The sequence below is a fragment of the Microtus ochrogaster genome, chromosome 19 (genome assembly GCF_000317375.1).
Source record: "Microtus ochrogaster isolate Prairie Vole_2 chromosome 19, MicOch1.0, whole genome shotgun sequence".
Taxonomy (NCBI): domain Eukaryota; kingdom Metazoa; phylum Chordata; class Mammalia; order Rodentia; family Cricetidae; genus Microtus; species Microtus ochrogaster.
In genome coordinates, this window is record NC_022021.1 from 27252112 (window position 1) to 27266780 (window position 14669).

General features: G+C 42.9%; 1 protein-coding gene across 1 annotated transcript in view; it reads left to right on the forward strand.

The window, feature by feature from the left end:
- The window catches only part of Fyb1 (FYN binding protein 1), a 128650-nt gene that overhangs the window by 78049 nt on the left and 35932 nt on the right, over window positions 1-14669 (forward strand). Inside the window, exon 3 of the mRNA XM_005356591.3 lies at window positions 7763-7952. Within this exon, the coding sequence (XP_005356648.2) occupies window positions 7763-7952 (190 nt within the window). The remainder of the gene's footprint in view (window positions 1-7762; window positions 7953-14669) is intronic.

The following is a 14669-nucleotide window of genomic DNA, read 5'->3' on the forward strand; positions in this document are numbered from 1 at the left end:
TCTGCACAGCACTGCTCCCCCTTTGCACTGCATTGCTCCCCCTCTATACTGCACTGTACTGCTCCCCCTCTGCACTGCATTGTTCCTCCTCTATACTGCATTGCTCCCCTGCCCCTGCACTTCTTTGTAGTTTCAGCTCCTCTCTTCTGTATCTACCCTGGCATTCTCTTTTCTAGGTCTTGCCTTTATCAAGTAGGTATTTTGGGGTATCTTTTGACTCAGGGCTCTCCCCTGTCAGCAGAGGTAAACTTCCCAAAAGAGCAACGATGGCAGCAGTCATTTTCATAGCAGAAGTAACAACTGAGTCCTTTGTCCTTGTCTAGCCTGCCACCGTGATTAACTCTTAGCTAAACCGTTTGTTGTCACTTCATCTAGCTTTCTTTGGAGCTGTACCCCAAATGTCCACTTTGTCCAGGCCTGAAAGGAGGCTCTACCTTCTAAGAAGGTCCTTCTGGTTCTTTTGCCAATGCCTATGGCTCTTTGCCTGGTCTGATGATCTACTACATCCCTGTTAAAGCCCCATATTTAGAATTGAAATAGACAGCCTTCCTGGATAAACCATTAGTCAGGCAATTTTCATTAATAAGCATTTTCTTTGTGGCATTTCTTGTTTCTTTACTTAAAAAAATGTAATACTCAGGAAGCAGAGGCAGGTGTATCTCTCAGTTTGGAATCAGTTTGGTCGACAGATTGAGTTTCAGGATAGCCAGGGCTACATAGAAAAATCCAGGCTCAAAACAGACAAAAATCTGTCAAAGTTGAGCTTGTTGAAGTAGAACATAAAATAGTGGTGACTAGATGCTCTAGATGGGGCACATGGTGATAGGGGCCACAGGCACACTGAGAAGAGTGAGCTCTTATGTTCTGTTACATGAAAGGGGACTGTTTGCAAAACCATGGCTGATACATCAAAATAACCAAAGAAGATTATTTAGGGTCTCCTTATTACAAAAATAAATTATAAATTTGTGAGAACAGAGGTGACCTAAATATCCTAAGTTGGTCATTAATACAATGTATACATGTGCCAAAGTATCACATGTAAAATTACTATCTGTCTATTAAAAGCTATTTTAAAAGGTGTCTGCCACAAACTGATATAGGCTGAAAAAGGCCAGATTAAAAAGCATCAGACATCCTGTGCTCTCCCTCTCTGCCCTATTCCTTTGAGATGATGTCTCTCATTGAACCTGGCTGGAGCTGAACTGACAGACAGCAATTCCCAGCATCCTCTCTGCTCCTACAGGTGCACATAATAACACTCAATTTTTTTATGTGGTTACTGGAGATTTGAATGCAGGTCTTTATGCTTGTACAAAACACCAAAACACATTGAGCTATCACCCTGGCCCTAAAACAACTTTTAACATTAGAAGAAAAGATATTGAGCTACTGCTTTCCACCCAAATATGTTCTTAGAGCAGAAAACAATGCTTTGCAATCTGCAAGTATCTAACAAAGAGCTCATCTTACATATGGACTTTCTTTTTAAAGTATTTAAGTATTTACCATTTTTAACATTGGCTAGTTAGTTTTTAACTAATCCCTTTTTAAAGGACAAGATGTAAAAATCAGCAATCTCTTATTAAATTACTGCAAAATTTGAAAACCATGTTATGTATTGAAAATAAAATCACTAGCAAAAAAAAACCTTTCCTTTGTAGTTATATATAATTAAATAGGTAACAAAGTTATTGTTGGGAAAGGAATTTTCTAAGAATTAAATGGGGTAGCTGTCAAGGTGGATCATCAGGAAGAACACGCTTGCCCTCCAGCCTGAAGACATGAGTTCGGTCCCTGAGACCTATTTACATAGTGGAAGAGAGATCAACCTCTTACAAACCATCCTCTGACTTCCTCATGCGTGAGATGGCACAGTCACACACGCAAATAAAATTTGAATATTAAAAATAAATTCAAAGCAATAATTGGACGACACTCTGAATGTTAAAGTCACTGATAAGATAAGGCGTTGAAGATGTGAGTGCAGAGTTGGTTTCTTTTCAGAATAATTTTGATTCCTCCTTCTTCACCTCTATCATAATTTGCCCGTGACTGCCTATGTGGCACTGATGTTTCAGTATTACTTTTCTTTCCATTTTGATGGGCCGTTCTAAGCTGGCAAACATTGTCTTGGCACTTTGCTTTCAAATCAAAAGCATTCTTACTAATATAGTTCCCATGTTCCGAGTTCACCTAGCCTGGTTTGCAAAATTTCCCATCCACTACAGCTTACAAATCCTTTGAAGATAAGAACGGAAGGCGCGAAGTTAAGGAAAGCAAAAATAATGTAAAACCAGACTCCCTAACTCAAAGGTGTGGAGGTTTCAAGGCTGAGGCTGCTGGGTGTTCTCTGAATGTTTTCAAAGTGCTTTTAGATGCACAGCAGGGTCTACTTACATACCTATATTCTGTATAATGTTTTATATTCTATCAAATAAACTTGTAAAAGGGAATGTGTGCTTTCTGAGCAGCTTATCTCAATAAAATGCTATATTTCTTTATAAATTAATATATGCTTATAAGAGATGTTCATGCTCGCACAGATGGAACATCTTGTAAGCATGGCCAAACTCCTTATCCTCAAGTATAGAAATGCAAATGAAGCAATGTGTGATTTTTATACTGTCAAAGGTTTCTTAGGTGTTTGCGCCATAGGCCATAACAGAACTGGGCTCCAGGGCAGACCATAGGTAGCATCACACACCTATGTGCTGGGCAGGTGCTCATAGTTTTCAAATTCTCATAGCACTCTGCCAGTTGAGAATACAAAACCAAACGAAAACCCACAGAAGCGAACTAAGTTGCCCTGTGTCTTAGGGCAGAGAAATGCTCATTCTGACAAGGCCAAGTCTCCCGAGTCCAGCACATATTCTCTCCGTGAGCTGCAAGATGCTTAGGAAAATTTCTTTTGGCATGCCTAAAAGTCAAGAACGTGAATGTGGTGTCTGTTTGTTTCTGGACACACGAGGGTGGATTTACAGAGAATTAAACTTTCAATTCATAGTCACTAAATTCTAAAATTTTCTACCATTAGAGCCAGGAGTAAGCATAATTAATTTAGAAGGAAAGATTCTGTTTTTCTATTTATACATTTTAATCTCATCACATAAGATATCCTGCATTGCTATCATCTGAGATCACCCTTAAGGGCAGGGCCAGATGACACTGAACCACCTCGGACTCATGGAAGGCCTTCCCCACTCATTTCCTTTTGACAAAACAGTCCCAGTGTCCCAGCCACCCAGGTGTGCTACAGCAGAGGGAGACAGCCTGTGCAAGGTCTCTTCTGAACTTTGGAAATTAAAAGGATAAAAAAAAAAGTTGGAACAAGGGTGGCTAGCTTCTTAGATGCTCGAAAGCTATTTCCACATTCTAGAATGTTCTGTAGTTACTCTTAATCTAATCTTTTTCAGAGTAGACACAGTCATTTCTCCTTTACTTTTGCCATCGGTTGCTAGGTTTGTCATTAAGATGTCCATCATCTCCTCACCTCCCCTTGAAGCCTCCAGTTCATGGCCCAGCTGTGTGCTCCTTCATCCGTGCCAGACGGATGAGAGAGGGGTGGTGGGCTGTGAGGGACCTTATTCACACATTCGTTGACTCTCCAGAACACCAACCCCCTTTCAGTTTCGTTCCTGTGAAAAGCAGGAGAGCATAGCAGGAAGGGCAGAAACACAAGAAAATGACCGTGGACTGAAATCTAAAGGTCCAAATCAGGAGCAGAAGGAGGGGGAGCACGAGCAAGGAACTCAGGACCGCGAGGGGTGCACCCACACACTGAGACAATGGGGATGTTCTATTGGGAACTCACCAAGGCCAGCTGGCCTGGGTCTGAAAAAGCATGGGATAAAACCGGACTTGCTGAACATAGCGGACAATGAGGACTACTGAGAACTCAAGAACAATGGCAATGGGTTTTGATCCTACTGCACGTACTGGCTTTGTGGGAGCCTAGGCAGTTTGGATGCTCACCTGACTAGACCTGGATAGAGGTGGGTGGTCCTTGGACTTCCCACAGGGCAGGGAACCCTGATTGCTCTTTGGGCTGATGAGGGAGGGGGACTTTATCGGGGGAGGGGGAGGGAAATGGGAGACAGTGACGGCGAGGAGGCAGAAATCTTTAATAAATAAATAAATTTAAAAAAAAAAAGAAAGAAAAGGACCATGGTTGGTTTGTCTCCACTTCATTGCTTACCAGCTCTGAACTTGGACAGTTTTTAAACACTAAATAGAAACTAAATGATAGCATATATCCCAAGGTTGTTATAAGACACAAGACAATGCCTAATAGGGTTCCTGGCTCAAACTGAGGAATGAATTCTGACTCTGACATTACCTGCTGGTATATTTTTATATCTATCTCTCTTTATTTTATTGTACTTCAATGGTCTATACTCTTCCTAACACAAGAAAATGTTTTTTGAGAATCTCAAATATTTGTTATGTTTCATAAAGCCTGTAAGATTGAGATATCAGAGTTAGCCACACATACTGAAGTTAAGTCTACTTGTTTCTCTGCCCCCATGAAAACAAAGATGCTTTGCTTTGGAATAGTTTTCATACATGTAAATGAGTTTTCGCAGTATTTGAAAGTGACCACAGATTTTGCAAAGCAAACTATTTCACCACTGCTTCCTAGTGCCCTGGAAGATGCTAACGTCTGATGAGGAGTGGGAACAGTCAGAGCCTCCTTAAGTCTTACAGTTCCTTTTTAACAATCTCCCAAAGCTCGCCTTCATTTCAAACCCAGCCTGTTTCTCTCTGTCTCTGAATCCTGCCCTCCTTTGGCTTTGATGGCCTCTCAGACAAGCCCCGTCCTGCTGCCCCACAAGGTGCCATTACCTGAAACTCAACCCCTTCTGCTCCAAGTTCAATGGAAAAGCAAGCACGCCCTTCCAAAATGACCTTGGCTGTTATAACCAACGGACAGCAAGTGGAGGATAGGCAAGCAGAACAGCCAGTGTCTACCAGAGACGCTTTTTCAGAGAGGCCCACCAGCCTGGGCACAGGCAGAGAGGCCTAGAGGGTTCTGGGTACGCTCTCTCCCCGTGCTTCCAGTTCAGAAGACTGACATTGCCCAGCTCTTGTCTGTAGCATTTCACTTCCAGGTCTTAGTTCACTTGCATATGAAAAGGGCTCCTGCTTGATGAAATCTTTCTGTGAAATATAAGTCACAGATGGCTAACAAACATTTTATTCATTTATTACTAATATTTATTAATTTTATTATATTTATTAATATTATTTATAAATCATATTAATTAATGTGATTTGTTGATTTTATTTATTAATATTCACAGCAGCTTTTTCTCTTTGACTACAAGTCACTTATTTATTAAAATAGCAAAACATCTTTTCATCTGCTCAATAATCTAACATTTATGTTCTGGTGAAAGAGTCACTGCTAATTAATAAACATAGTCGTGGGCCGTATGAAATCATGTCAGTCAACATAAGGCTGCATGGGCCACAATGGTTCTATAAGATTATGAGTTAAGAGAAAGTACTTCACTCGGTATTGATCAGTTTGAGTCAGTCCCTTACATACTTTCAAACTGATAGAAGGCTGTGTTCTTGTCAAAGGTTCTTCAGATATCTTTTGTGGTCAAGGTCGGTTTTAGATATTTTTAAAAAATATGAACAGACAGAAGCAAGAGTTAAATCAGCAAAATCATATTCAGTCCTGTCCATGTGAGGAACAAAAAGATTACTACCGTTTTAAAGTTTTTAGTTTTACTTTTAATTGTGTGTGTGTGTGTGTGTGTGTGTGCATATGTGCATGAATGCAAGTATGAAGTCAGGCAGCAACAGAGTTCAGAAGAATCTGTTAGATTCCCTGGACCTGGAGATGCAGTTAGCTGTGAGTTGCCCTATGGTGGGTGCTGGGAGCTAGACTCAAGTCATCTACAAGAGCAGTACATGCTATTAATCACTGAGCCAAGAATCTAGCTCCAAATATTCCTAATAAAGATGTTGTATAAATTGATAAGAACAAGCATATGTTATGTAAAGCAAAGATGAAGAATTGAATAGATGAAGCATTTTTAAAGAAACATGACTATAAACATGGGAACATTGCGCTAATTGATGTAAAATTAACACATCTTTCAAGATGACATTCTCTTTCCCTCTCAAAAAAAAAGCCACCACAAAGCAGAAAGATAAGAGACACAAACACTGTATTGAATGAAACTAGGTGGAGCCAACAACTTAAAGCATAAACTATCAAGCCAGAAAGTAAATGGAGAATTGGGTAATAAAGGTATCTGTGAGAACTTCATTTATTTATGAATGAAGAGGATGAGTGTTTTGGTGGATTAGGAAATAAGTATAAATATTTGACTAAGAAAATAACTATAAATATTTGATTAAATACTAAAAAATTTTTCCTTGATGCGATGCTAGACCTAATATGATAGTTGGAGAAGTGGCACATTTAAGCCTAAATTTCATCTATCACCTTCTCAAAATAAAGAGTCAAGAAAATCATGGGTGAAGCCTGGTGCTTTCTGTGGGAAAAAAAAAAAACATGTACTTACATGGTCCAATTCCAGTCTACCTCGGTCAGGGCATTACATGTAGGGTTAGAGGGAATGCCAGTCACCCCCAGTTACCCAGTATTCCCACCTTCCACTGTGCATAATCACAGTCTATATGACAGTGTATATAGATTAAATGTATTTATTATATATTTCTTAAGAAATTGTTGTCTGATGTATCTCTACTGTATTCCTAGTACGTAGAACAGAACTTGGCATATTGTAGGCGTTCTACAAAGACTTATTAAATGAAAAATAAAACATTGAACTTACTCTCCACAGGACACTATCCTAAGTGTTTTACAAATGTTGGGCCATAACATCCACAGAACCCTATAAGGTAGCACCATCATTACATTTTATAAATGTAACCAGGAAATAATTGATTTATCCCCATGCACTTCAGTGCCACGCTCTTCCCCACAGAACATTCTCTTAAAATATCAGAGTCATCTTGCTGGCAAAGAGAAATCACAGGATGAGTGTGATGTTGCAGAATTTTAAAGCAGCAGAGAGCTGGGTGCATTAGCGTGTGTGTTTAATCCTAGCACTTGGGCAGCTGGGAGTCAGAGACAAGTGAATTTCCGTGAGTCCCAGGCCAGCCTAGTTGACTATGACAGGGTCATAGTAAAAGAGCTGAGCAGAGACAATATACTGGAACTGAGAGGTGTCATGCATTTGCATCAAAATGCTCAGAAATACACACAATTTAGTACACATTGCTAGGTGGTGGGAAAATGGGAAATTCATACTTTAATGTTCTTAATATCATTTTATAGTTTTAACAATGTGTATTATTTACTTGTGGGATGATTTAAAAGGCTTCCATGTTTAAAAACCATAGCCCAAACAAAATATAATTTGTTAAAAGTTCAAAGAGCTTGTCAAAAGCAAGTGTGTTGCCTGTGAAAATAGATATGAATACTAGGTCTCTTTGGTCTAAAATACAAATCCAATGAAAAAAATAAAGTGTATTTCTAAATTCATAAATAATGCATACAAAGTTGATGTAGAATTGTTCACAAAGTCGAGAGTGTTAAAACTAAGGTTTATAAAGCTCAGAAAAGGTAATATACATAAAATATTGGATACTTTAAAGCATTCACTCAACAATTAGGCTATATGCCTAATGTTCTACCCAAGATTATACCTGCATATTTGGAATGGCAAGTTCTTATATTTTGACGATTTGTCCTAATTTACCATCCCTTGCTTCTTAGGTACCAGCAAAAGCCAGACACCTTACTCAACAACTGCCCTGCCACCACCGCCAACATCCCATCCAGGCAGCCAGCCACCACCGCCAATGTCCCATCCAGCCATCCAGCCACCACTGCCAGCGTCTCACCCAACACAGCCGCCAGTCCCAAGCCTACCCCCCAGAAACATTAAGCCTCCCCTTGACCTGAAGTAAGTAAAGGATCATCTTACAATATTTCCTCGCCAGGGATTTCCAAATGATTCATGACTGGGCGCTAAGAGTTCTGTGGTACGTTAATGGGCAGTTGGCAGGAAGAAGGGCAGGCTCTTATAAAAGTTTAAAATCTCTCAACCCTGGGCTTCTGTAAAAGTCAAAATTAAGTTGCATGCTTTCTTACTTCAAGAGTGAAGAACCAGGGTACCGTCACAATCTGAACAAAGCAAAACCAAACTCCGACAGTATAAATAAGTCAGTGTCCAATTGTCTGTGATTCACTCATGATGTCTGGGCCAAGGGGCTTGGGTCACTTCTCCAGCTCAGCCCTCTGCAGAACACAGAGCTTGTCTTCTAGGCTCCAGCTCCTGCTGCTAGCCTTGGAAGTCATCTCCTGACACTGGCATCTCCGTAACTGCTAGGGTCCCTTGCTGCAAATGGCCTAGCAGTGGCCTTTCCTGAGCTGGCTTCAGGGACTCCATCCCTGACATGCAGTGCCAGGCATCCGTTAATCTCCGTGACCTCTTCACACCTCCCGAAACGGGCACCATCTGCGTGGCTCTCACACTACCAAGTTCAGCTGCCAACACAAGACACAACCTTGGCCACATCTGGAGCACAGCTTCTGTGTGCTGACTCTCAGGAAACACTTTCCAGAAACCTCAGCGGTGTTGGTCTCTTCTTAATCACTGCAAATTTCTCAGCTGCCGCTGACCAGCGTTGAGAATCCCAGCAAAGCAGAGGTTTCACTTGGATAGTTCTGGTGTCTTATTAAACACAGCAGATTCTTCAGCTCCAGCCAACCAGAACTACAGATTCCTTGCATAAAAAGTTCAGTAGAGTCTTTGCTTTCTTCTGAAACCTCACAAGCCAGGCCTCCATCTTCTGCACTGCTCTCCGCGTTCTTTCCTTCCAAGGTCCTACAGAACACTCAATGATTCCCCTAGCCCAAAGTTACAGGGTCCTTCACAATCCCCTTCGAAACAACACGTCCAGGTCCATCACAGCCATACTCTACTATCCTGCTACCAAACTGTTCTTAGGGCTACTATTGTTGTGATGAAACACCATATCCAAAAGCAAAAGGGTTTATTTCACTCAGAGTTCCACATGACAGTTCATCATCCAACGCAGTGAGAACTCACGCAAGGCAGGAACCCGGAGGCAGGAGCTGATGCAGGGGCCGTGGAAGGCAAGCTTACTGGCTGGCTCCTCATGGCTTCTTCAATCTGCTCTCTTATAGGACCCAGGACCATCAGCCCAGGGATGGTACCACCTACATCAGACCCTCCCTCATTGATCACTAATTAAGAAAATACCTGCAGCTGGATCTTACTGAGGAATTTCCTCAATTAATCTCCCTTTTCCTTAGTGATTCTAGCTTGTGCCAAGCTGACACACAACAGTCAGTACAGTGATAGTCTGCTATAAGAGTGCAGTTTGATTTCACCTTAGTCCCCTCCCACACACACCATATGATTGATCCTTTGTCCATGATCCACATGGTAGAATTTGTTAATTACAAAATCACGTTGAGATCTTCCTTAAGTGCTTGAAGATTCAATATGTTGAAAACCCGCTTATTGTGAGTACCCCTGACTATTTTTCACTTCGTAATGCTTCCAGAGGAGTTTAAAGTCAGTAACTAAGGATGTGTGAGCAGCATGGTGAGCCTTATCTTCTTCATAGGCTGCTCTGGATGTCTATATAATATTACGCTCTTCAGGGCATTTGAGTCTGTAGATGTCTGCTTGAAGGCTCTAACACCCTGGGAGATTCCGCTACCTACCAAATCAAAGTGTAAGACATCTGCTGACTATCATATTAAGGCTAAATAAATATTAGACTAATTAAAATAACTAATATATGTTCTCTTAAACACTCAATTTTCATATAACTTATTTCTTTCTACACATATAAAATCATATTTCTTATTCCTAATTTCTTTTTTACCCCGTAAATTTAACCCATTGAATTTAGATCTCAGAATTTCTTTTTCGTGTGTTTATTTTTATTGTACTTTCTCCTTTTTTGTTTTCTTTTGTCTGTACAAACCCTCACTGTACACCCCTGGCTGACCTAGAACTCACTACGTAGCCCAGGGTGGCTTTGATCTTATGAATGTACTGCTGCCTCTGCCTCTCAAGTCCTGAGACAGTAGTCCTGTGTCTCCACACTGGGCCCGGGATCCTAACACTTCTCAAGTTTGCTATATAGATAGCTCTGTGCTAGACACCAGCTTCAGTGAAGCCTCTGAGTATGGCGTAGTTTTAGTATGAAATCTTCACAAATGGCTCAAACCTGACTTCTGAAAATTGGTAAGGCTTGGAGCCCAGTCATCATTTCATTCAGGACATTAAGGGGTGGAAAGGTATCTGACACTCCGTGCACTGCTTCGGGGCCTCCAGACTTCCCTTATGTCTAATGACTCACTAGAAGGACTCAGTCCTCAGCTTACAGTAGCATGAGAGACTGGGATTCAATGCGGTAAAAAAGAGGAAGGGACAGCCAGCAGGTGGCACTGTCTAATCAAGGCTTCCCCACAGAGGGCAGAGCTGAGAAACTGCAGTGGGTGTCTCAGGCAGCCTCCAGCAGAAGCTGACCAGAGGCTGGAGAAACTGTAAGGTTTCCACAGGGAGCAGGGGAGCTGTCTCACTGGTTCCTTGGGCCTGCCAGAAACCTAGAAAGAAAGCAAGCATCCACATCAATCACGTGGTTGCTAAGGTCTCACAGAGCAGAACACTTTTATCCACTGGGCCACTCCCACTGCAGCGAACAGTTGTAGAGAAAATGCTTCTTGTTTATAAGTCACAGGCCAGCCGTGGTAGCATCTTTCTAAAGCAAGGCAAATCTGAGCCTGCTGTGTTAACTCTCTTTTAAAAAAAAAAAAAAATCTCATCCCCAGAATCCACCAGAAGGCTCTTAAACAGGCTGTGGGAAGAAGAGGGCATTTCAAAGGCAGTGCTGTAGCGTGGGATGCTGGCAACATGCCAGCTTTGCAAGGAATCACCAAGAAGACCAAGGGCTTGGATTCTTAGAGGGGATACTGTTGCCTTCAGCCATTTACAGAGTTCACTGACGGTAATACATTTTGCTTCATTTCAATTCCCACCATATTAGGGACTCCTCTTAGTTGGTGACTCGTATATGATCTGCCAACTTCATTTTTAAAAATCCGCTTAAAAGAAAAATGAAATAGATAAAAGGGCCTTGGGTGTTTTACATTACGTGGAAAATCTATGCTTGGAATATCAGGAAGCTAATTGTCACATGCAGGACAAAGCGTGAAAGCTAAGGATATCCAGAATGAATTTATTCCTCCAAAAGAGAAAGGGTCAACAGTTTTAAAGTTCCCATCAGTAAATTCCGCAAGGAGGAAATATCTGGATTAGAAAATTTCCCCCGTAGAAGGGGAAGTTAGATAAATACATAGAGGAAACGAAAGCAGAATGGACATTCATGTTCGGGCTTAAGGGTTTGCGGGCCGTGTATGGATTGGACTGGGGGCAGAAAAGTAGAAGGCGCAGGTCTTCTGATGAATGTCTCCCTGATGCTTCCCAAGTGTTGCTCTGCAGGCCTGTAACCACTCTCCTCCTAAGCAAAACCCGCTCTCAAGATCTCCTAGGCTTTTAAGATAGTCACTCAGCGCATCTTTGAGTCACTCCTCTGGGATCTTTCAACTGAGCTCCAGGGAAGATCGTTTGCAAAACAGAGGCCCCTCCCTGCCTTTATAGAAAGCAAGGGCCAGAGAAAGAGGAGCAGTCGCACAGGTAAAAGACAAGACAGTGGTCAGCAGAGCAGAGTTAGGAAGGCCGGGAGGGGGGGATTCCAGACCATGGATGGCTATAACTTTAAACAGAGCTGTGAGGTATCAAAGATGCAAGGAAACATGGGCATGAGACCGAACGCTGTGGGGGAGAGAGAAGGCATAGAGGCCTCAAAGACCCAAAGGCTAAGGAGGAGGTTAGCAGGACACTAGAGACAGCCAGAGAAGGGGCGATTGGAGAGGCGTCAGCTCACGGAGGGCTCCATGCATTGTGACCATCTGTGACCATCACCCTATCTGAGATGAGGACCCCTGCGGGCTGGAGCACAGCATCTCCAGGCTTTTTGACTTGTGTTTTTGTTAAAGTCACTTAAAGTAGATGGGCAAGGGTAGCAGCAGAACCGGTTAAATGTTGCGGAAATGCAGGCCAGACACTGAGGCATTCTAACCAAGATGGGCTACTCTTGGTGGGACGGGGAGGGCCAAGAAATGTCTGCACTGTGGATAACTGTTCAGGGGAGCGACAGCAGAAGTTGGACTTAGTTATAAAACTCACGTTAAGGATCACGTGTGGCTCCAACGCCTTTGGTCTTAGCAATTGGAAAGACTATGATTCCTTCAAATGACAGAAGGAGGCTGCAGGTGAGGTGTCTGAAACGAAGTAAGTTCTGACTGGGAAGTGGGGAGATGGCTCTATAGTTAAGAACGCTTGCTGCTTGTGGAAGAGGAAGTGGGCTCACTTCCCAGCAGCCATGTGGTGGCTTGCAGACATTCATTTCCCAGGTCTCCAACAGTCAGGCACATTGTCTATACACATGCATGCTGGTAAAGCATCTATATAAAGTAAAATGAATACATCTAAAAGGTCTTTGTTAAAGCGGTTGTGGCTCTGATAAGCCTGGAATATTATTTAGAGTTCAAGGGGAACACCGAGAAGACAATTGGAGAGTTGAAAATGGAGAGCTTCAAAGAGAGTTCTGGTAAAGACACAGAGAGGGGAGACATCGGACTTTGTCTCACACTGAAAGTGATAAGGCTGGTCAAAGTTGGCCAAGGAGAGAAGGAAGGAGTACAAACAGAAAAGACAAAACTCCGGGTCTGGCCTGTGTTGGGGAAACGGAGACAGAGGAGATAAAGAGGGGGGAGGAATAAAGTAAGCGAACTGAGGGACCGAAAGTGGGGCCGGTGAGCAAGTGCCTCAGATGCTGCTGAAGGCCGCGGGAGAGACGGACGGAGGGTGGTAGGTGTGACGGAGTTAGGACCAAGCATGATGCGGCTTTCAGGGGGTGAAAGGTGAGGCTGCAGAGGCCTCTGTTGCTGTACCAGAACACTATCCAAAAGCAGAGCAGAGGAGGACAGGGCTTGTTTCATCTTATCCTTCCGGGTCACACTCCATCATGAAAGGAAGGACGAGCAGGAACTCAAGATAGGAACCTGAAGAAAGGGACCGTGCAGAAACATGGCTTCCCGGCTTACTCGCTCACGGGCTCGTGCTTTGATATGGTACAGGGCCATCTGCCTAGGGACAGCACCAGACACAGTGGCCCTCCTTCATCAGTTAAAAACCAAGATAATTGTCTGTGGACACCCCGCAGGCCACCCTGGTCTAATCCATTTCTTAATCGAGGCAGTCACATCAGACGATTCTGAGCTGTGACGAGCGGATGATTTCCGCTAACTAGGACAGATGGCTCGAGCTGGAAAGCGCCTGCCACACAAGCGTGAGGACCTGGGTTTGGCCCCCGCCACACATGTGAAAAGATTTGCGTGGCAGCGCACATCTGTAACCCCAATGCTGAGGGGGTGGAGGCTTTATGGAGATGGCAGAGACAGGTAGATTCCCAAGGATCACAGGCCAGCCGGTGTAACCATATGGCAGGCTCTGAATTGAGTAAGAAAGGCCCTGATTCGAAGGATAAAATGGAAAGTGGTAGAGGAAGACACCTGACTTCAACCTCTGGCCTGCGCACGCACATGCGTGCGCCCACACAGGTATTGAAAAGAAGCCGATACAGACGCTGTTTACAATGTAGGGCAACGGCTGGCGTGGGAGGAATTTTTGTTTCTGTTTCTGTATCTGGAGGCAGGCTCTCATGTAACTAGAACCTAGGCTGACCTCAGGTATGCTATGCAGCAAGAATGATAATGAACTTATATGGAAATAGCAACGTTTTTATATGGTGATAAAAAATAGCCCGTAAAGAAGAAAAAAAGAGTGTAGACGGGAGAATTCCTGGAACAGAGTCTTCCTCAACTTCAGTCTAGAGAGTATGGGCTGAATGGCTGACAAAGTTAGAGTTCTCCCTGGGTACACAGCAGAATCTCCAGCTGGGGTCAAGGGAGGAATCTGGAGAGAGAGGGACCTTGACCATGTGGGACCTGTCCCACCTGCTTCTGAAGTTCCTCCCAGGAGTGACTTGTAATCTTATCATTGGGTTCAATTTACCTTGTAAGTATGAAAGGTCTGAAGGTCAACAGGAACCAGAAATCATGAATAATTTCCAGTATCGCGTGGTTGAAGACAAAGTTACATGTATTTTAAATTGTATTGTTTCCCCACCTAGTGGTCAGACTACATGCAGCTCATTGCATTTTCTTCCATGTCACTCAGACTTAGAAGGGAAATGGACCAAGAGCTTGAGCTTTTCATTATTAATCTTCAACTCTTTCCCTGTGGCACATTTCTTAGTACTGTTTTAAAATGAATTAGAATTCTATCCGCGCAATGGGCCCTTCAGATGAAAACAGAAGCAGCGGCTGAGTTTTTATATACAAAACACATCTCGCGGTTATAAATAGGAGTGAGACAGGAAAAGTGAGGTAATGAGAAGTCCTCCAGAAAGGGAAGTGACTCAGGCTAGAAAAGGAAAGGGCAAAGTGTCCTTCCCCTGAAGTCCCTCCAGTTAGTATAGGGAGAGAATGTACCAGCATAGTCTCGTAATTAACT